Source organism: Megalobrama amblycephala, linkage group LG20 (genome assembly GCF_018812025.1).
Source record: "Megalobrama amblycephala isolate DHTTF-2021 linkage group LG20, ASM1881202v1, whole genome shotgun sequence".
Taxonomy (NCBI): domain Eukaryota; kingdom Metazoa; phylum Chordata; class Actinopteri; order Cypriniformes; family Xenocyprididae; genus Megalobrama; species Megalobrama amblycephala.
In genome coordinates, this window is record NC_063063.1 from 30,915,134 (window position 1) to 30,939,509 (window position 24,376).

Below are 24,376 nucleotides of genomic sequence, written 5' to 3' on the forward strand. Positions count from 1 at the left end.
AATAAATAAATAAATAAGCTACAAGAACTCATGGTTGAAGGATTAGGCTATTTACTGTTTCAATGGTGTCTAGCAACATGCCGCATCAATATATAATCTTCCTGATGTGTGATCAGTGGTGTGTGTATCGTCTTTGAAAGTTCCTCATCCAATCAGATTTTACAGCCAAAACAATCCATTTCATAATAAACAATAACCCTGTTTGTGCAATAATTAGCACCCCACAATAACAGCTTTGCTTGATATGACAATGTGTGAGTGAAATGTGCTTATATAAGCTGCCCTGCTCAGCTGTTGAGTTTAAATGAGAGAAGGAGAACGAGTAGGAGGAAAGAATGTGAGAACTGATGTTGCGAGGGACAGAGAAAAGGATCACCGGAGGGAAAGAAAACTAAGAGAGAGAGAGAAAGTGAGGTCGTCATAAAAGATATAGAGACTGTTTTAAAGCACTTGGCATGAACAGCAAGAGCACAGACTGATATCCATCTACTCTCCCTTGGCTTGCTGTGTCTTTCCATTCCTCTATCGCTCTTCAAACTGCTTCTATCCCAGCGAGGAGTCAGTGTTTTCATCAGGAAGCTGAAGACTAAAACACAAGCAGCTCCTCAGATAAACCTCACTGCTGTGGCTTTATAACAGCACTGAGATTTCAAAGGATTCATGGCATGGAAAACAGGATTTTCTCTGCTTTTTTTTGCAGTCACAATGTGATGCAGCTTAGCAAAAGAGCCCATTATTGAAGGACGGGTCAGTGCAAACCAGACTAAAACCAACAGCAATCCCACAATTGTTCAGAATAGGATACTATCGTAATTCTCTATTTCTGTAGTATGCAGTATGTATAATGTGCGTAGTATAAAAATGTTTGCTGACTGCATTTTGCAAAATGCACAAACAATATCCCACAATGCAATGCTTTCAACCTGACCTTCCACTTCCTGTGTGAAAAATAAACCTGAAAGAGATAAAAAGTAGTAACATCTCATTCTTGATTCCTTATTTTGGCTGACTGGCAAATGTTTAATCTGAAAAAATAAAACATAAATGCGAAATACTGGATGATGTTAGATAAAAACACAACTTCATGAGGTCATATGACAACAATGTAGCATACTACTATTTGAATCATTTATCATCACTGCTATCTTTCACTTAAGATTGTTAAAAAAAATAGTAGGCAGTATGCAGTAAGAAGTATGCTAGTATTCCATTCTGAATATAGATGCTGTTTTACATATCAGAAGGGTCGGAGAGAGAGTAAAACAACCATGAAAAACACACCATTTTTGTGTGTGTCCCTTTAAATGCAAATGAGCTGCTGCTCCCAGCCCCCTTTCCAGAAGAGGGCGGAGCTTTAACAGCTCAACAAAGGTTTTTTTAAAGGTATTTTAAAGATTTTGAAGTGTCAAAAGGTCATTCGGTTTAACCGTCCAAAGGCCAATACAGCCATTTCATTTGTGATTAAAATATCTTAAAATGAAATAAATGTATATATTTTTTATTCTGGCATGATTTTATAACATCATATAACAATATAGTGCAAAATCATTGCTTTGTTATGAGAAAGAATGTCCGGAAAAATTAATTTCATTGATCTCATTCGGAGTAACCAATATAAAGGGACCATTTTGGATCAAGTCATGTGATCAATATCATGTGACAGGATGTGATATCATTCAGACACCTGCAAAGGACCATGAAGCAAAGTAACTAACTCTTTTCAAAAATTTAAAACTGTAAAACCGAAATTTTGGTTAAACCGAATGACTTTTTTGGTGACAAATTTTGTCCATCTTGTAAAAAATTACAAAATCAATGTTAATTGATTATAAAAACCACATAATCTCATTGTTAACACTTAATAAAACTTCAAAATTAATTATATCTCCATTATGTTTTTTTTTTTATACTTTTAAAAACCTTATTCGTCAATGACCCTTGAACAGAATTTGATTTTCAGATTTTACTTTCTAAATCTGGGCATTCATTTACAGTATTGCAGTAATGAGAAAGAGATTTGTTCATCTTGGCCTCTTCAAATGAATTGACCATCCTCAGAGTCCTGCTGCAGCTTCAAAACATCTGCCAGATAACACACGGCGCGGTCGCTCTTGGCCCCAAAACGAATCTAAACCTCGTTTAGCTCATTAGCATTAACTCAAGAACTCATCTGATTAGCTTCAGAATGTGCCTGCAGGGTTAATGAATGGAAGAGAAACATCCCCAGTTTCCTACCAATGACATTACAGCACTAATCTAATAATATAAACCAATAAATGACCTACTAAAGAGTCATCGCTTCCCACCGGGACACAAATCTCTCCTGCTTCAAATAACAAACAGCAGCGCTGAACGCAATAGCACAGCTGTCACATGCTCACACAAGTGTGTTTACACAATCAACCTGTGCCAACACACACACACACACACACACACACACACACAGGTATAAACAATACACCTGCCAAACATCTATTAAACTTGCACATCTTCCAACAACTTCTCTGTGGAAAATTTACCATCAGTAATAAATAATGCAAACATTGAATTTCAAAATACAGCATTAGTAAGAAGTATTTATGCAATATACAGTATATTACCTTGAGGAGGTCTTTAGGAAAATCATTGCCACTGTTTAATCCTTCCAGATTCCCGATGAACTGAGTGCAGGACATTCGCTTTCCAATGTTCTGGCGAAAGAAAAGACCAACACAGACTTGATGAATGAGCACAACTACATTATGAAAGAGCATTATGACTGACTAAAATAATTTATACACATTCGATCACACGATAGATAGATAGATAGATAGATAGATAGATAGATAGATAGATAGATAGATAGATAGATAGATAGATAGATAGATAGATAGATAGATAGATAGATAGATAGATAGATAGATAGAATATTCACACATACAGTGTATTATGTAATCAAACTTTTGTTAGATGCGATTAATCACTATTAATTGATTTGACAGCACTAGTGTGTATATATATGCGATGAATCAATTAAAAATCTCAATTAATTGATGTGACAGCACTAATATACAGATGTGGTTAGTCTCGATTAATCGATTTGACATCACTAATATATATCTATGCGATTAATCTCGATTAATCGATTCGACAGCACTAATATACAGATGTGGTTAGTCTCGATTAATCAATTTGATATCACTAATATATATATCTATGCGATTAATCTCGATTAATCGATTCGACAGCGCTAATATACAGATGTGGTTAGTCTCGATTAATCGATTTGACATCACTAATATATATCTATGCGGTTAGTCTCGATTAATCGATTTGACATCACTAATATATATCTATGCGATTGATCACGATTAATCGATTCAACAGCGCTAATATACAGATGTGGTTAGTCTCGATTAATCGATTTGACATCACTAATATATATATCTATGCGATTAATCGAGATTAATCGATTTGACATCACTAATATGTATCTATGCGATTAATCTCGATTAATCGATTCGACAGCACTAATATACAGATGTGGTTAGTCTCGATTAATCAATTTGATATCACTAATATATATATCTATGCGATTAATCTCGATTAATCGATTCGACGGCGCTAATATACAGATGTGGTTAGTCTCGATTAATCGATTTGACATCACTAATATATATATATATATATATATATATCTATGTGATTAATCTCGATTAATCGATTCGACAGCACTAATATATATCTATGCGATTAATCTCGATTAATCGATTTGACATCACTAATATATATCTATGCGATTAATCTCGATTAATCGATTCGACAGCACTAATATACAGATGTGGTTAGTCTCGATTAATCGATTTGACATCACTAATATATATATATATATCTATGCGATTAATCACGATTCATCGATTCGACGGCGCTAATATACAGATGTGGTTAGTCTCGATTAATCGATTTGACATCACTAATATATATATATATCTATGTGATTAATCTCGATTAATCGATTCGACAGCACTAATATATATATATATATATATATATATACACACACACACACACACACACACAGAGTGGCTTGTGAATGCATTCAAACCCCTTGCTGCCTTATGTTAAACTACTTTAAATTACCTTTTTTCACATTCACTTTTCTACACTCTATACAACACAATGACAAAGCAATAACAGATTTGTGATAAACTAAAATAATTTCCTTTGATTTTGGAATAAAATACATCTAGGACATTTCTTCCCCAGATTCGACTTATTATGCATTTTTAAGGTGCTCAAAAAAGTTTGTACATTTGTAATTTATTTTCAGACAAGATGTCAGAGTCAGACATTTTAACAGGCCATTTTGAACATTTTACACCTCTTAAAGTCAGCATGGGATGTCCTAAATTCAAGCTGCGAGTGTGTGATTGAGGCTCAGAATATATGAATGTCTGGAGCTGCAGAAAGGGTCTGGAATACATAATCTGATATTGTGGACTGTACAGCAGAGTTTCATCAGAGGAAAGCTGAAATCGCTTAGTTCTCATCAGGACCATAAACCTGTTACCATGGCGACAGTGAGTCTGGGCGTTGTGTGTTCGCTGACGGCCCTAAACCCTTCAACAAAGGCACAGGAGCAATGCTAAATATCCTTAGAGCAGGAAATTGATGCAGACAGACAGCAGCAGTGATTGACAGATCACGGCTCCCTCTGGACATCCTTCTCTCTGCCTTTTCCTGTTGAAGGGCTAAACGCAATAGTTGCCCCCATTAAATACATTTCTGTTACGTTTTTTTCCCCACAAACGGAGATAGGGGTCAAAACGATTGTTTGTAATAATATCCTTGAGCATACAGAGCTGTTCAATCATGACGTCAATTTGTAGGCCAAGCCAGAAGGCTAATAGGATCTCTTGAGAATTTGAAATGGGTTTTTAGATTAGCGGTTAACATTATTTGAAGAGAGTTTCATGTTTTGTTCTACAATATAAATTACACATATTAAACATACATTTTGAAACCCTTGTGCATTACTGTATCATAAGGACTATAACTACCACAAGGATGTAATTTCATGTGCTTTAAGAATCAGATAATCATATTCACATCTTGGTAGCAACTTTTTTTGTTTCATTAAGGCCCCGATATACTTCAAGTAAAAGTGAATAACTATTGATGCAAGTTCAAACAAAATTAGGCCAAAGCAAAGTTTGTTTTTGGAGTTTGAAACTTTCTGGAAACAGTCCACTCAGAATCTTTGAACTACCGTTGGTCTGTGGTGATGATGTAACAGGTAGGCGTGGCTCTGAGGCTCCACCTTCTTTGACATGGAAATCTTCTCCTGTTCATTTCTTCTGTTCAGTCCCTCAAGGTCGGAAGTACACGAGTAAAAACATGAACACACTGGAGAGCCGCTTTGTAGTAGAAAATGAAGTGTAATTGTAATTGAAAGCGACACTGACACTGTTTTTCATGTTTAATACTGTAAAGCTACTTGCTTTTAAGCAATCTATTGTATAAAGTGGTATATAAATTAATTTCAAATTCTGCTGAATTGCAGAGCTCGTGTAAACGTCCACATCGCTATGATCAGATGCTTTCTGAACTGCTGTTTTCTCACCACTGTTATTGTTGTCATGTGTTTATTTTGTTATTGAGTGGGAAGCACACAGCACTAGGGATGGGACAATACATCAAAACTCAATTTGTTATACGAAGAATCTGGAGCGATTCTGATATTTTCCAATGCATTGCGATTCTCTCTCAAATCTCAAATCGATTCTGAGCTTAGTTTTTAAACAGCAGATGGCACTACTATATGTGCTTTAGAAACACTCCTACACTGCCTGCTTCCAGCTCCTTTACACAAACCACTTAAACCTAAAATAATCATTCATTTAGTTCGAAAAAGTTGAAGCGAATTACAAATCTCGCATCATGAAAGCATTCAGAGCTGAGGTGCAAGTACAGGTGCTGGTCATATAATTAGAATATCATCAAAAAGTTGATTTATTTCACTAATTCCATTCAAAAAGTGAAACTTGTATATTATATTCATTCATTACACACAGACTGATATATTTCAAATGTTTCTTTCTTTTAATTTTGATGATTATAACTGACAACTAAGGAAAATCCCAAATTCAGTATCTCAGAAAATTAGAATATTACTTAAGACCAATACAAAGAAAGGATTTTTAGAAATCTTGGCCAACTGAAAAGTATGAACATGAAAAGTATGAGCATGTACAGCACTCAATACTTAGTTGGGGCTCCTTTTGCCTGAATTACTGCATCAATGCGGCATGGCATGGAGTCGATCAGTCTGTGGCACTGCTCAGGTGTTATGAGAGCCCAGGTTGCTCTGATAGTGGCCTTCAGCTCTTCTGCATTGTTGGGTCTGGCATATCGCATCTTCCTCTTCACAATACCCCATAGATTTTCTATGGGGTTAAGGTCAGGCGAGTTTGCTGGCCAATTAAGAAAAGGGATACCATGGTCCTTAAACCAGGTACTGGTAGCTTTGGCACTGTGTGCAGGTGTCAAGTCCTGTTGGAAAATGAAATCTGAATCTCCATAAAGTTGGTCAGCAGCAGGAAGCATGAAATGCTCTAAAACTTCCTGGTATATGGCTGCGTTGACCTTGGACCTCAGAAAACACAGTGGACCAACACCAGCAGATGACATGGCACCCCAAACCATCACTGACTGTGGAAACTTTACACTGGACCTCAAGCAACGTGGATTGTGTGCCTCTCCTCTCTTCCTCCAGACTCTGGGACCCTGCTTTCCAAAGGAAATGCAAAATTTACTTTCATCAGAGAACATAACTTTGGACCACTCAGCAGCAGTCCAGTCCTTTTTGTCTTTAGCCCAGGCGAGACGCTTCTGATGCTGTCTGTTGTTCAAGAGTGGCTTGACACAAGGAATGCGACAGCTGAAACCCATGTCTTGCATACGTCTGTGCGTAGTGGTTCTTGAAGCACTGACTTCAGCTGCAGTCCACTCTTTGTGAATCTCCCCCACATTTTTGAATGGGTTTTGTTTCACAATCCTCTCCAGGGTGCGGTTATCCCTATTGCTTGTACACTTTTTTCTACCACATCTTTTCCTTCCCTTCGCCTCTCTATTAATGTGTTTGGACAGAGCTCTGTGAACAGCCAGTCTCTTTTGCAATGACCTTTTGTGTCTTGGCCTCCTTGTGCAAGGTGTCAATGGTTGTCTTTTGGACAACTGTCAAGTCAGCAGTCTTCCCCATGATTGTGTAGCCTACAGAACTACACTGAGAGACCATTTAAAGGCCTTTGCAGGTGTTCTGAGTTAATTAGCTGATTAGAGTGTGGCACCAGGTGTCTTCAATATTGAACCTTTTCACAATATTCTAATTTTCTGAGATACTGAATTTGAGATTTTCCTTAGTTGTCAGTTATAATCATCAAAATTAAAAGAAATAAACATTTGAAATATATCAGTCTGTGTGTAATGAATAAATATATAATATACAAGTTTCACTTTTTGAATGGAATTGGTGAAATAAATCAACTTTTTGATGATAATCTAATTATATGACCAGCACCTGTATATTTAACCACTTACATGACTCAGCCGAACGCACGAGCACTGTCCAGCACTCTTTTTCGTGAGCGTTTGAGAGTGTGTGGTTAAAAACTTGTCTAGAGCGCCATCTGCTGTTAAAACTAAGCTCAGAATCAATTCAAGAGAGAAAATATCAGGATCGATACAGATTCATTGTATCGAATGATAATCAATGTATCGTTACTATGCAGCACATATTTACATATTCATCTAAACGTCACTCTCAGCAGCGTGGACGGCATCAGGATGTTCATTAACAGTATATCGCTGCTCACGCATTTCAAACTTATTTAACCCCTATAAGCAAAGAATGAAAAAGAACTTTGCCGTGAGTATCTTTTCCCCCTAAAATTGCAATTCCTTTCCAGGTTTTAAGGCTACAAACTAATGCATTGAACATGGAGGATGAAGTACATTAAAAATATACATATAATTCATTCAATACCCAAACTTATGATGAGGTATCTAATTAAAAACGGAATAATTAAATCTTTTAAATCGTTTCTATATGTGCTATGCATTATATGCTATGCATTATTAGATTGTCGCAGCATGTTAAATGTTAACTCTACAGAAATCAATAGTTGCTGCATATGTAGAGGATTCAAATTTATGTGAATTTAATTAAACTTTTTACTCAAATTTCTATAAAAAAGAATTAAAGAGGCCATATTATGCCCTTTAACAAAGTATTGATTATGTTTTTAGTGTCTAGTAGAGTAGGTTTTCATGTCTGAATGTTCAAAACACATTATTTTTTAACATATTCTCCATTTTTGAAGCTCCTCTCTTCCCAGTCTGTCAGTAACACTCTATTTAGTTCCTGTCTCTATAAAGCCCCTCCTCCTGAAAAGCACAATGTGCTCTGATTGGTCGGCTGGAGCAGTGTGTTGTGATTGGTAAGCTGCTTCGAGTGCGTTTGGAAAATGTCCCGCCCCTTACCATAACCACCAGATTCAACACAATACTAACTAACTCAACTAGGCCCCGCCCCTTTATTCTGCATATGCATTGGGTGGGAATTCTTTAAATGAGGAATATTGTGACATGTTTTTTCCTGGGAAAAAACTCAAGACTACAATGAAGGCACTGACATAGAGAATAACTCCCGCTGGAGGGACTTTGGATGCTTTTTCAAGCTCAAACAGCAACATTACACACTAAAGATAGATGAACATGTAAAAAAGCACTTTAAAATGGATAAATCAGACTTAGACTTTTGAAACCTAATGCATGTTCTTTAAAGTGTGGAAACTCTGTGACTACACTGCTGCACTGTTGCTGAGATCGAAGATTTTCACCCTCCATTACACTTGTCTGTATGGTGAAGTAATAATAAGTGTTCATCCATGCGTTTACTCACATGGCCGTGCAGGTCTGTGTTGAGCAGCATGAGGGCGCAGGTCAGCGTGTGGACACTGTCTGCAAGACAGAGCCATACATAAATTTATATATACTCATGTACGGTCTTATGATCATATGTGACGCAGACACACACACACACACACAGAGAGGGCTTTACCTTCGGATAGTGTGAGAGATGAATTGCACTGCAGATATCGACGGGAAAAGTGTGCTAAGATTCGCTCTCTCTCCTGCGTCTCACCCGTCAGAGCAAACTCTATTAGAAATGCCCTGAAATAAACAAACAAGAGTAAACAAATGCCCTGGGATAAACACAAACTGATGAACAAAATATTATAAGCCTCTGTCATGCATATATGTATATAAAGGAGTCCAGTATTTTTAAACTGAATTATTGACCATTTGCATATTTAATATGCTGACCTTAGCGCTTGGTCCAAAGTCATTCCTGTAAAATTGAAGTAGTGCAGATATTCCTCTGCCACCATGCGACTGAAGTCATTGCTAAAAGGGAGTCAGATATAAAAAAGACAATCAGAGAAGATGACAATGCAAGAACAAACAAGGGAGACGAGGGAAGCAGGGTGACAGACATGTCCAAGGCCTGTCAGAGATATATCGGTGGATGAAAATTCCCATGGTGCACCTGTCAGAGAGAGAAAAGCTCTTAAAGTACAGATGCTCTGAGCAATACAGGCAAAACCAGAGAATAAAAGCTGCATGAAAACCTGCTTTATATAACACTAACACTCCAGCAGCGGCACAGAGACCTGCACAGGACAAAGAGATGAAGTCACAAGGTCACAGGAAACACAGTGAAGAGGCTCAAACTCGATGACGATTGATTTTAAAGTCAACATTAAAATCAAAATTTACTCCATCTGCACTCTAGAGTGTTCCTGGTTTTATTGCAAACAATTCAGAAGTGTACTATATCCAAAAAGATTATTACAAATTATTGATACTTTTATAATTTAATCCATTTCTGACACATAACAAAATAAAACATAAAAATGCAAGAATAAACAACAAAATTATTAACTATTTTCAAGCTAAAATAAAATAAATTATAAATATTAGATAAAAACTGAAATAAAAAAAAATGAAATTAAGATTAGAAGTGTTTTTGGCAGCTTACTACAACTGCAATAAAAATAAATTAAAGCTAAATATATATGTAAAAAAAAAAAAAAAAAAAAAAAAAAAAAAATATATATATATATATATATATATATATATATTAAAAAAAAAACACACAACTAATAAAACTGACAAAAGCCCATAACAAAATTATTAAAATGTACACTAAAATTAAAGTGAAATCTTAAAATAAAAAAAAACTACATATACATATACATATACATATATATATATATATATATATATATATATATATATATATATATAAATAACACACATACACATATATATATATATATATACAGTACAGTCCAAAAGTTTGGAACCACTAAGATTTTTAATGTTTTTAAAAGAAGTTTCGTCTGCTCACCAAGGCTACATTTATTTAATTAAAAATACAGTAAAAAACAGTAATATTGTGAAATTATTACAATTTAAAATAACTGTGTACTATTTAAATATATTTGACAAAGTAATTTATTCCTGTGATGCAAAGCTGAATTTTCAGCATCGTTACTCCAGTCTTCAGTGTCACATGATCCTTCAGAAATCATTCTAATATGATGATCTGCTGCTCAATAAACATTTATGATTATTTTCAATGTTGAAAACAGTTGTGTACTTTTTTTTTTTTTTTTTTTTTTTCAGGATTCCTTGATGAATAGAAAGTTCAAAAGAGCAGCATTTATCTGAAATACAAAGCTTCTGTAGCATTATACACTACCGTTCAAAAGTTTGGGGTCAGTAAGAATTTTTATTTTTATTTTTTTGAAAAGAAATTAAAGAAATGAATACTTTTATTCAGCAAGGATGCATTAAATCAATCAAAAGTGGCAGTAAAGACATTTATAATGTTACAAAAGATTAGATTCCAGATAAACACTGTTCTTTTGAACTTTCTATTGATCAAATAATCCTGAAAAAAAATATTGTACACAAATATTTTGTACAATTGTACACATTTTCTTGAGCAGCAGATCAGCATATTAGAATGATTTCTGAAGGATCATGTGACACTGAAGACTGGAGTAATGATGCTGAAAATTCAGCTTTGCCATCACAGGAATAAATTACTTTGTGAAATATATTCAAAATAAAAACAGTTATTTTAAATTGTAATAATATTTCACAATATTACTGTTTTTTACTGTATTCTTAATTAAATAAATGTAGCCTTGGTGAGCAGACGAAACTTCTTTTAAAAACAATAAAAATCTTAGTGGTTCCAAACTTTTGGACTGTACTGTATTTGTATATACATATACATACATACATATATATATATATATATATATATATATATATATATATATATATATATATATATATATATATATATAAAATGTGTTTGTGTGTGTGTGTGTGTGTGTGTGTGTGTGTGTGTGTGTGTGTGTGTGTGTGTGTGTGTGTGTGTGTGTGTGAATAACACTGATGTGTCATGAATCTGAAGGGAACATTCAGGACAAACGAGTTATGAGAATTGAAAAAGATTTACTCACTTTTTACTCAAATGACGTGCAATGTCACACTTCCTGAAGCCGTCGAGGTTGAAGAGCCGCTTGGCCAGACGTTTGGCAGCTTCCAGGTCAGCGCGGTTGCCGTTACTGAGAGTGTCATTACTGCCTAAACCCAAACGCTCGCTCAGTTCCTGATCCAACTCTGGGTCTGCAGTGAAGCGAGGAGATTTCTCTCTGAACAAATACACAAACACACAAATGAGTTAATTCTGTTGTGCTGAAGTGAGTTATGATCTCTGAAAGCTGAGCTGGGGAACATGCATTTACAACAATAATCAAATCCTCTCCAAATAATCAATAATCACTGAAAATAATGATTTTTTGTTGTTTTTGTTGTGGTATTACTTATATTAAATATTAAATACCATGTAAATATCATAGTGTATGACTAATCATTCAGTACACCATCACAGTACCATTGCACCACTTGAAATGAAAACAGAAATATAATAGACTAAGAAGCACTATTTCATGCAAAATGTACTTTCCTATATGAAGCACAAAAGCCATTACAAGATATATTTATTTACCATGATAAACACCTCCTCTGTGTTACAATTTTCTAAATTGTTTGAGTAATATAATCATAACAAATAGAAGTCTGGGAATTATGTAGTGACCAAAAACATGTATAGCCACTGACATTAAACTAAATAACAAAAATATTCAGAAAGCTTCTTACACTGTTTGAAGGAGATGTTAAATTATGTTGAATTTACACTAGTAACACTGCTGTAACTGTAGTATCTGTGGGATTTTGGCATAAACCGTGTTTACCAAACTAAATTACAAACACAAACAGCTTTACAGTCAGAAATCATTTCCACTTTGTAATTCTATTAACTTGTTATTGTGACCTATTGATCTGATTTCCTCTGGTTTCTATAAATGAATATGGTATGCTGAATGCCATCAGTCCTCATCTCACCCCTTCTTATCAATGACTCACGCTAAATCCACACGAAAAACAAACCATGAGCAGAAATGTGTGAAACTCAAACAAAGAAATCTGGAAGCACAGAAATAGTTCTTAAAGAGACAAGCACGACAAATGCGTCTTTACTCCATAACAGGGTAAATCTAATTCAAAATATTAACAAAAAAATATAATGATAAATCAATGATACTAAATAAAATAACACTGCTGCATATTTCTGGATGGATCATCCACGGGTGAACAATTTGATAATCAGATGGCCAAAAGAAAAAAGCACAGCATTCGAATTAAAAGCATCACTACTATTACTATTGCTCATACTGATCAAACCACTAACAAAATAGATAAATGCATTAATAAAAATCACTTTGCTGCAGTAAATACTCACAGATCCTCAAATGTGAGTATTGTCTGTGGGTTGTTGCTAGGTTTCTGTAACCCTTAGTAATGAACCATTTCCACTGAAAACTGTTATATTAAACTCATTAGGACAATGACAGATTAATACAGCGAAACAGTGATGATCTGCATCCTTTCCAAAGCGCTTGTACCTGTACAGCGTGTGGCAGCGGGTCAGAATGCTCCTCTCCTCCAGCGCAGAGCAATGCCAGCAAAACACTGTGTGGGCCTTTTTTCTCACACCATCTCTGCCAAAACGCCTCTCTGATGTGACTCTCTGGACCTCAGCCATGTTTGTATTTAACGCTCGGCTTTTGGCACTCCACCTGCGCCGCTCGTCCAGTGACTAAGCTCAAATATCTCCTCAGGTGTTTGTGGACATCTTTGCTGTTGTTGTAAATCTCTTTGTGACTGAATTAATTTGTCGTTTAGTCGTTGGATGTCTGTATTCTAACGATCCTGTAATTTCAGTCCCTCCTTGAACTGTTTAGCCCACAGATTTTTCTTTCGCAATGAGTTTCCCACTGCTTTCTCTCTCTCTTTGTAAACTTTGTTGACGCTCCCTAATGACCTTCTCAGTTCAGTGTGGCATGTAACATCTCTCAGTCTCTCCCGCTGTAGTAGCTCATCAGTTCACACGCACTTTAAAATGTTTTGTTTATCACGATTCTTGAGAATAGTAATGAATGAAATACTCATATGGGTCATGAACAGACTCAAATGAGTGTTCAATCTTCAAAGTTTTTTACAGGTGTAACAACCACATTCTGCAGCTAAAATCACTTGGATTATGGAATTAAAATTAAGCATATTCACTTGTGCATTTACAGTAACTTTGCAGTACAGTTTTGCGGTAAACATCCAATGGGTCAGTGAAAGTGACGTGTGTGACTGATAGTGGGCAGTGGATTGTGGAGAAGCCAGAAGAAATCTGATCATACATTCAATAACTGCTGCTTCTAAAACTGACAAAAAATAGTAAAGAGAACTAAACCAAGGATCAGCATTAAATATGTACACATATACACAATAACGTTCAAAAGTTTGGGGTCAACTTTTTTTGTGGAAGAAATTAACACTTTTATTAATCCGGAATACATTTAATTGATCAGAAAAGACTTTAAAAGGCGCAGTATGTACGATTTTTGGATAAAAATATCCAAAAACCACTAGAACAATGTTATACATAATCACAAATATATTATTAATTATTTTGAAGAAAGTTTAAATCCAGAGAAATAAGCAACTTTACCCAGGACACGGATCATGTCCGTGCATTTCCTGTCAATGACATCATACCCGCGTTACCCTTGATTTATTTTGTAGAAACCATGGAAACACAAAAGACGCTTTAATATATTATGTGTTATATTAGACAAGTGAGCAGCTGTTTCATTGTTATATAGCTCAACACAGTAAGTCTTATTGTTTAAAACTCATTTTACAGCAAATCCCATGTTTTACCATGACTAATATTGATCTAGCTTACCGCAGTGTGCAACAAGTGTCTCATAGCAGCCGCCGAGTGAACGCAGAGCAGCATTATAACAACTTTCAACACACTCAAATGTATCTAATATGATAAACAGTGCTGCTTTAGCCCCCAAACGCTTGACCGGAAGAAGCGGAAGCGCTCGTCTGTGGCATAATAAAAGCTCCGCTGCTCGAGGTGTGTGTCGCGCTCGTCTCTCATTTAGGGCTGCACAACGATTAATAGCGATTAATCGTTTGCAAAATAAAAGTCTGTGTTTACGTAATATATGTGTGTGTTCTGTGTATAATAATTATGTATATATATAAGTACATGCACATACATGTATATATTTAAGAAAAAAAATTATATTTATATATAAAATATTTATATTTATATGTAATATAAAATATATATAAATATGTATATTTATTTATACATGTATATATTTCTTAAATTTATACATGTATGTATTTATATATACATAATTATTATACACAGAACACACACATATGTTACGTAAACACAGACTTTTATTTTGCAAACGATTAATCGTGATTAATCGTTGTGCAGCCCTTCTCTCATTAGCAATCGCTCCAGCGGCCTCGTTCAGCTCCAACACCCTGCTTCATACTACAGTAATGTTAATAAATCTTTCATACATTAGCTCATCCATAAATATGATTTCTGCCCGAGTCCTGTCGGATTCTTTTCCACCGGCTGTAGACGTGAAGACAACACCTCCCATGATCTCGCGAAATCAAGACGTCATCAAGCTACGCCTTTCTTTTGAATAAGTGACCTCTAGTGCCGAAAAATTACATATTGTGCCTTTAAAGACGTTTATAATGTTGACTAGTATTTATTTTTGAAATAAGCGCAGTTCTTTTGAACTTTCTTTTTGTTGAAGAATCCTGAAAACAAAATGTATCATGGTTTCCACAAAAATATGAAGCAACACAACTGTTCTCAACATTAATAATAATAATTAACTAATGATTTTCTTGAGCAGCAAATCAGAATATTAGAATGATTTCTGAAGGATCATGTGACACTGAATACCGGAGTAATGATGCTGAAAATTCAGCTTTGCATCACAGGAATAAATTTTATATATATTAATTTTTAACAATAATTAAATATTTAATTTTAAAAAAAATATTTTAATATTTCCCAATATTTCTGTTACTGTACTTTTTGATCCATGCAGACTTGGTGAGCATAAGAGACTTCTTTCAAAAACATTAAAAAAGAAAAAAAACTTACTGACCCCAAACTTTTAAATGATTGTGTATATTCACATACAAACAGCTTGATGATGAACTTTACACCTATGGCGGTGGTACAAAACACAGGAAGGAAGAGGGAGAGTTTTTCTGTGTCACTGGGCTTAAAGATGATCTAAGCACTTCCACAATGCTGCTACTGTTCCTGCCATGCTGAATGAACAACATGCAAACATGTTCAATTGGCATAACAAATGAGCACACTCATTATCAAGGATTTGATTGGTTTACAGGATGGCTGACCAGTGCAAATCCATTATGCTGTTAATATTTTATTACTTAATTTGTTGCATCTAATCCATTTCCAACATGGGGATTTTTAATACATCATTTTCTGTTGAAATGTGAGTGGTTTGATCAATATGAGCAATAGTATAGTGCTGCTTCTCATTCTAATGGTGTGCTTGGCTCTACACATTTGAAAATAGCACTTATGAATGACTGTCACCACCTAGTGGTTTAGTTGAACTACTACAGGAGTGATGTGCAATGCTGCACTGTGACTCCAAATACAACAGGTGCCTTTTTATGAGAGAAAAAAAAACACTGGACATATAAAATATCACAGATATATCCTGTAAATGAGGATTCATGAAGCAAAATTCTGATTGTGAAAATTTCTCAAACTATTCCCAGCCTCCTGTTTTCTATGTTTGTCTCAAGGTGATCTATGCAGCAGTTACTTCAGTTCTCTGCCAGCAGTCGGCTTTGCCTTTTATCTGTCCTTCACACACACACACTCCTGTCTAAACCTAGCCTGCGGTCGAGGCACGAGCGCAGCAGATGGAAAAGGTTAAACCAACTGACTAATAGGTCATTCAGAATCATTACACAGTAAATTAGCTACACTTGGATAGATGAAAGAACTATTGCTTACAATCCACCTCAAGCAATTCACCCCTTTACTGTCTAACCAAACTGAAAATGGAATGTGTATATAATTAATAATAAATAAAAGACATTAAATATTACATCTAAAATAATATCAATTATTTTAAGCTTAGAAATCTTAATATTAAAGAACATTTCTTGGCACTTTCCCCCCCAAGATTCACTAAGATTCAAGCCATAGTAAATAAAAGTACAGTATGTTTCAATTCAAAAGAGACTGTTGGTTGCAGACTCCCTCTGCTGGAGAAACTGAGCTATTGCAAAGACTATATGAGTGTATGACAATACACTATGTATGCCACAATATACAGTATACAATAAGACATACAATTCCTCACTTAAGTGATGAAAATGACACAAACCTGGGCATTGTAAGTGGTGGGTTGCTCTGCCAACTCTGCCCGTTGCGATCGTCAGACCCACTGCTGAGACGTTCACTGGATGGCGCCCTTGTGGCATCGGTGTCTCCTGTTATTGTCAGCACAGACTCTGAGAGGCTGGGCATCTCTATGTGAGCCAATGGAGCAAAGCTGAGCTCCACAATTTGCCGCACACTCTGGTAGATCTGACCTTGCACTTGCGGAGTCAGTGTGGGGAGGTCAAAGGTCAGGACCGTTTGAGTGCTAGAGGTCAGAGGGTCGAGACTGTCCAGACTACTGTACGAGGTGCCCTTGGCACGATGTGACTCCATGATGTTCTCAAAATGCCGGCTGAATGTGTCCAAACTGTCTCCGGACCTTCTTCGAGGGCCACGGACCAGGATGGGGGATTTCAGAGCCGGGTGGTCATTAATGAAATGATCTCGGGGCCTAAAAAAAAAAGATGACTATTTTATTTCTGATATTCTGCACCACATTAAATATTTAAACAGTTTCTTGAAAGAATAAATCAGTATGCGTGTTTGCAACTTTCCAGTTCCCACCTCTTTAGCATCATGCTGTAAAACTCCTCTTCTTCGTTTCTCTCCTGATCGGCCAGCAATCTCCTCACGTCGCCCTGCATCCTGACAGTGACCCAGCTCGCAACCTCCTCCTCTTCCTCCTCCTCATCATCCTCCTGTCCATCTGTTCTTTCATTCGGCATCTCTCCTAGAGGGCTGCTCCCAGCGCAGGAAGTTCCCATGACACTTCGGTTACTTCCAAACGCTGAGTCAGCATCCTCTTGCTCTGCTAACAGCACTTCATCTATGTCTGTCTCCCGATAACATCGTAACGGAACGGCGTCCAGATCGGTCTCAGAGTATTTTAAAGTTCGCCGAATTATGCCAGTTTTGGGGGAGGTGCCTGGGGCGGCAGGGGGCGGAGTCACTAACTCCACCTCTACATGTTGAACATCGTGATTAGCTCTCAGAGCAAGCTCCTCGAGTGGCAGAAAAGAGGGCGGGATTGGGGTGGAGTGACCACTTGGTGGAGCTGTGGAGGATTCTGGAACATCTAGGAGGATAAAGGGAAATAAATCAATCCAATTTGGTGCCATTGATACTGACAATAGCCGCTTTTCCACTGCTGGGCCAGTGAGAGCCAGGGCTAACAAGGTGCCAGGCGAGGCCAATAGCCTCGGACCTCAAGCACCGAGGCCAAAATCAAGTTGCGTTTCCACTATCGGGCCAGTAGCCCCGCAGCGCTACACTAAAACCTGCCCTTGACATGCCTCCATAGAGCGACATCACCCAGCCCCACCATTTCACCAACTGACTGAAAACTAGCTAGATCGCAAACTGAGCATGACAGAAGTGAACGTTTGGTCTTAAGATTCCAGCAACAATATTTAACTAATGTTTTACAATAAAACATGTTACAGTGACAGTAATTTATTAATGTGTCAGGATTGATGTGCACATCAATCATGCTGAATCAAACTGGTATACCGTTTCACATAAAAAAAAGATTTGCTTCTATAAATTTGTGATCACGAGAACGCACAAAACAACTCCATTAAGGCTTTTAAGTCCAAAGGCTTACACATTTAGAAAAATATTGATGAACAATTACGTCACATTTCTATTAATTTTCCACTAAATTATGCAATCTGAGGAGGTTTGAGTGATCTCTCCCATCTCACTATACTGTTATCCTTTCAGCCAGAGCAATAGAGGGAGCTCACGAGCAGAAAACAGGAGTGATGAGTTATACGAGTTAACCGGACTGCATATTATTTATGACACATGGGGATGGTATCAACAAAAGCACTGAGCTGAAAAATTAAACCAAATAAATACATGATTTGCCTACGTTCTTCAAGCTGTCTCTGGTATTTTCCATAAACATACGTGTTAATTATCGCAATGGTTAGCGTGATTTTTTCCCCCCAAACCATTTAAGCGGAAATCCCGCCCTGGAGCCGATTCTAAACATTTCATTGGCCATGTCAATCACAGTAACAATTGCCTACACCCAACCCTGCCCCTAAACCTACCCGTCACTTTAACCTCAGCCAGTGAAATTGAGGATTTCCGCTGAACCGTTTGGGGAAAAATAAATAAATAAATAAATAAATCACGGTTACAGTAGCATGAGTAGCCTTCAGCTACGCATATAAATATATTTCTGCCTCATACTGTGATCAGAATCCCCATCAGATTGCAATCAGAAGTGATTTCAAACACTTGCTGGTGTCTGAAAGTGAGTTTTGAGCTAAAAATTGTTTAAAATGTCATAAATGTTAAAGTTAGCTGGCAGCCTGATATAATAACATGGGAAATGAGCAGCGGTGTTGACTCTTTCCTGACTCTCCAGAGATAAACTCTGCCTTTGTTCATGACCACTCCTCAAGCCCGCTTTGGACCAATGTATTCAGCGGGGCCAAAAACCCCTGGCCCCAATGAAGCCCCGATGAGGCCCAATCAAGCCACAGAAGTGACAGTGAAAACATGTTCGCTTTTGGCCAGACAGTAGAAAAACGGCTTTTGCTGATGACTGTATTTCAGTGAGTAACTTACAAACACTAAATGATGACCTAAATGTACTTCTGCCTTAAAAATCATAGAAAAAAAAACAACACTTAATTGCTTTTTTGATGGAATCCAAGTGATCGTTAAAAGTGATATTAAAGAGGTCAACAGACTACTCACTCTTCTCTCGTTCACTGGCAGTGTTTTCTACTGGAGTGCCAAACAGAAACTCCCACTTGGCACGAGCAATTTTCTGACAGTGCAGAGATGGACCTGGCACCAAAGAACCGCCATCAGACTGCAACACCCACACAAAATTAACACACTAGCTTATTATAAACAGTAAACTCAATATACTTGCAAACAAAGGGCGTCATTCATTGAACGGAACTTTAAAGGATTAGTTCACTTTAAAATGAAAATTACCCCAAGCTTTACTCACCCTCAAGCCATCCTAGGTGTAAATGACTTTCTTCTCTCTGATGAACACAATCTGAGCTATATTAATAAATATCCTGATGCATCCAAGCTTTATAATAGCTGTGAACAGGGACAACGAGTTTGAAGCTCAAGAAAATGCATCCATCCATCACAAACATACTCCACACGGCTCCGAGGGGTTGATAAAAGCCTTCTGAAGTGAAGTGATGCGTTTGTGTAAGAAAAATATCCATATTTAACAAGTAAAATATCTAGCTAACTCCAATTGTGTTCATCAGAAAGAAGAAAGGCATATACACCTAGGTGAGTAAGTAGAGTGAGTAAATCTTGGGGTAATTTTCAATTTAAAGTGAACTAATCAATTAAACTGTTCTTAAAACAATGTAACAATCACTGGAAGAATTAGACCATTTATGTACCAATAGTTTTATGAACAATGTCTCACCTGTATTCCTGATGATGGGTGATCTGAGTGGTTGCTGTTCTGGCTGGACTCAGGTGAGATGCAATCTCTGTCTCCTAGGCTTCCCGTTACTCCACTGGAGCTCGGGGATGACCCAGCCAAAGCCTGGTGTTCTCCAAACCCCTGTTCATCCTCCCCTCTCTCCCCATCTCCTTCTTCTAATACCACTGGCCCTAGAAGCAAAGCCTGCCTTCTCCTCCATTCTGCCTGTCTCTGTTGCTGCGTTATCCTGGTCATCTCCTCTACTCTTTCCCCTAGACTGTGGTCTGTTCCACACACTGAATTGCTAAAATTCTCCTGTCCTTGTTCTATGATTTCAACCCTATCCCTTTTTCTGTACACTGGACTGCTGCTCTTTTCTGTCAAACTGAACTTCACTTCCTCTTTCTTTGCCTGCTCTTTCCACTGCTGTCTAGATGTCCAGCTGACTGGAGAATCGTCCACACTCTGACCGATAAACAACCGCCTGGAGATCTCCACGCTTTCTGCAATGACATGGTCATCCCAGTCCTCCTCGTCCAGGAACCAGGGTTCCCCAGAGGTCCACTCCTCTCCAGTGTACTGTGGAGGCTTGTGACGGTGTAAAGTGGGGCTGTCAGAGACTGGCAGGTCAGCCCTAAGCTGACGTGGATCTCGGAGTGGAGAACACACATCTGCATTGGACAGACTTGGACGAAGAAGACGAGACGGGAGGGCTGGAGAATCAGGTGCTCCCACTGGTACAGAGCAGAATGAGTGATTGGCCAGGTCATCTCTTACATCTGAACTCTTAGTAGCTGTTGCTTCATGCAGGTGCGGATGAACCCCATTTGTTGTAGAATGGTCTTCGTGCACAGGTATGTTCATCTTAACAGCCAAATGCTGCACTGGACTCTGTTGTAAGGTCTCATGCTGGATTTCTCTAGAAGAATATCCATAGTTTGTGCTGCTTACATTAGATCTGAAAACAATGGGAGGAGGAGAACTGCGGACCTCGTTGAAAATTGTCGACACTTTGGTGGCCTCTTCTGCAATCTTGCGGGCAACCTCAGGACTTTTCAGGGCTGAGGAGTTATTGCTTCCACTCAGCTGGTTCAAACCATGAGTGGGTGTGTTTGTGAGGCTAGTTCTTTGTCCTGACAGAGGCTTGTCTTCAGCCCGGCTTCCCCAACTTTGACTGACTGGAGTGGAAGTGTCTTGTTTTGAAGGGAGGTTCTGGTTGGGGCATCCTTGGGACCTGGAGGTGGATTTCTGCTGGCTGTTATGCCCCGTGTGGGATGAGAAAGCATCTGATGCTGGGCTTTTGGAGACACCACATGCAGCTCCTACCCTGCCTGGGTCAGGATCAAGGCGGTAGGCACTGCAGTTTGGCACTGGTGAACCTGCCCAAGACTGGCATCGTGCCCTCTGGCGTTGGTGAAACTCCGGACTCCAGTCTGGGCCACGGGAAAACTTACACCTCAACTGGGGAGAGCCAAACTCCTCCAGGGCTCGCTGTGTTGCAGCTTGACCAATGGGATCCAAAGTAGAGGAACAAAATCCTGGATAACCCATGTGCTGGTGAAATGGACTATTATTGCAGGAAGATTCAGCAGGTCGAGACCGCTTTGAATCGCTACACCTCTTACGTGGGCAAGCTGCTGCCTCCTTTATTCCACTGGGACTGTTACAAGGACTCTCTACAGTTTTGATGTGGGGCTTCTCAATGTAGCTGAAAGTAACCACAGACCTCTGTCCGAGCTCTGGTTTAGAGTCCTGGTGATGACTGCAGGCTCGACAAGGAGTCCCCGGACCAGGTGTCCGTCCAGAGTATGACAACGAGTGGACATGTTTCAATTGTTTACAGTCAATGTTGTTATTGAGACCAGAGGACACCTGCTGGAATGGTTCTTGCTGGGGAATGCTGCGTCTTTGAGGGGAATCCAGAGAACTGTGTGAGGGCTGTAGTAGGAAGCTTACATTTGGTTTGAATGTGCTGCTGGGAGTTGTGGTAAATTCAGATGCCGCCTGTGCTAATTTGGTCAAAGCCTCAACGGGACCATCTTGCTCCACTGTCGTCTCACAGGAACTACCTTTCCCATCATGCTCTGGTGGGGATCTCACCTCCACATACAAATGAAGGACTTTTCCAGTTTGAGACATGGCGTCATAACAGTACAACACAAAGTGACACTGAGATGAAGACTGAAGAAAAGATAGACAGAGAAAGACAGAGATCCCTTTCCTGTTCGGGTCAGTTTGTAAACTCCTATGACTTGTCTGTGAGTGTATTTTTAGTTCATGGAGCTGCCGTTCTTCAGATACCCTCTCCTGCCAGACCAGCCACTACAGATGGAGATGGCATGGACCATTGCACCTAAAATAAAAGGTAGAAAGGACAATCAATAAATTGCAGTTGTTCAATTGCTACCTAAATATTTTGAGTTTTTCCTCTTTGACACTATCACTGAGCTTTATAAGCTTTAAAGCTTAATGCATGATATTTCTGTAAAGCTGCTTTGAAACAACATGGCTTGTGAAAAGGTTTAAACAAACAAAAATGACTTGACTTAAATATTCTATGCAGTGCACAAATGCCATTATCAATGTCTATGTTGACATTAAATGTTAAAACAGGGCCTGTAAGGACAAATTGTTCCAAGATCCAAAACTGTTCCAAGATCCAAAACGAAACAACAATGTGGCAGAGAAGTACAGTACATTTCTCGTCATGACATTTGAGTAGAAATCCAATTACAAGGAAGCAGCAACCTGATTATACCAGCAACGGTCATCTGACTCATTTTCTCACTGATGACATACTCTATCGTTCACCCATCCATTTAGCCTATGCTCTATAGTACTAAACAAACAGAGAGAATGTTCTCCAGCAGAGACTAAATACACCACTGAACAGAGACTTCCAGAATGCATTTCTCATACCCTTTTTAAATTGACTGATGGTATTTTACCTTTTTTTGCAAAATGTATTTTTAGCAAAGCCATTCTGTATGAGAAATGACAAATTGACCATCTGCATGAAGGGATGGGCTTATTTACTGCTTAGCTGAGAAATTAATCCCTAAAATCCCACATAGCGCATGCACACACACACACTCACACACACACACAGATTTACGTCATGTGTTAAGTTAAACCTCAGTGACTCATACAGTAAACTCCCATTCAGGCCCACAAGTATTAGAAATGTGTATATATATGATGATACTGCAAATTTTCCCCCTAAACCATGTAAAGGATGAATTTAAATAAGGGAATAAACAGACATGAATTGGGCATTACGTAACAAAAAATGTCATTGACTTTGCTGCTGCAGCACAAGTGAAGGATAAATGAAAGCAGCTCTCATGTCAACAATCAATCAGTGAAACACACATATGCATGCACACGACCTTTCACTTTCCCAAAATAAAACCTCCAATGACACCGTTTACACCAAGAAAGTGTCTTTTTAGGGAAGCCAGAACCACTAAAACTGAATGTAAGCTCACCCTACTGAATGTAATTTGTACTTCTGCTGGCACGCATTAAAAGTATACAGACCAGGTCAAGGTTTTGCTGGTTAGCATGCCCCAGTTAACCCCTGCTGGTAGATGCCGTAACAACACCTTCCTCCATTGATAGCTATTTAAAATTACAACATTTATGCATTAAAGCTATACATTTTTTTATCAGTATGTTCTAGCTGAGCTACCTGAAGACTAATTTGGTAGAGTTTTACAATTTCAAACAGTTAGATTTAAACAGTTTTTGTCTGTGCACATTCAAAAGTGTCCAAAAGCCTGAAACCACAATAAATAATGTGAAATTTTGTTCATTTAAACCTGTAAATAAATAGAAAGTTCCAGGTTTTGAAAGTGTTTAAACAAGTAAAAAAGCTATGATGTAAAATAAATAATAAATATTTCAGATTTTCGCTAACATATCAATACAAACATACCAAAGCAAACTTTACATTTGAGAGTACACATTCTAGAAGTTATCTTCTAGAATATGTTGTAATGTTTAAGTTTAGGGGA

General features: G+C 37.8%; 1 protein-coding gene across 1 annotated transcript in view; it reads right to left on the reverse strand.

Moving 5' to 3' along the window:
• The window catches only part of LOC125255436, a 65,272-nt gene that overhangs the window by 28,971 nt on the left and 11,925 nt on the right, over window positions 1–24,376 (reverse strand). Inside the window, exons 2-10 of the mRNA XM_048170661.1 lie at window positions 20,361–22,713; window positions 19,655–19,772; window positions 17,507–18,017; window positions 16,947–17,393; window positions 11,583–11,774; window positions 9,367–9,447; window positions 9,101–9,213; window positions 8,942–9,000; window positions 2,601–2,690 (exon numbers count right to left, since the gene is read on the reverse strand). Of these exons, the coding sequence (XP_048026618.1) occupies window positions 2,601–2,690; window positions 8,942–9,000; window positions 9,101–9,213; window positions 9,367–9,447; window positions 11,583–11,774; window positions 16,947–17,393; window positions 17,507–18,017; window positions 19,655–19,772; window positions 20,361–22,499 (3,750 nt within the window). The 5' untranslated portion in view covers window positions 22,500–22,713. The remainder of the gene's footprint in view (window positions 1–2,600; window positions 2,691–8,941; window positions 9,001–9,100; window positions 9,214–9,366; window positions 9,448–11,582; window positions 11,775–16,946; window positions 17,394–17,506; window positions 18,018–19,654; window positions 19,773–20,360; window positions 22,714–24,376) is intronic.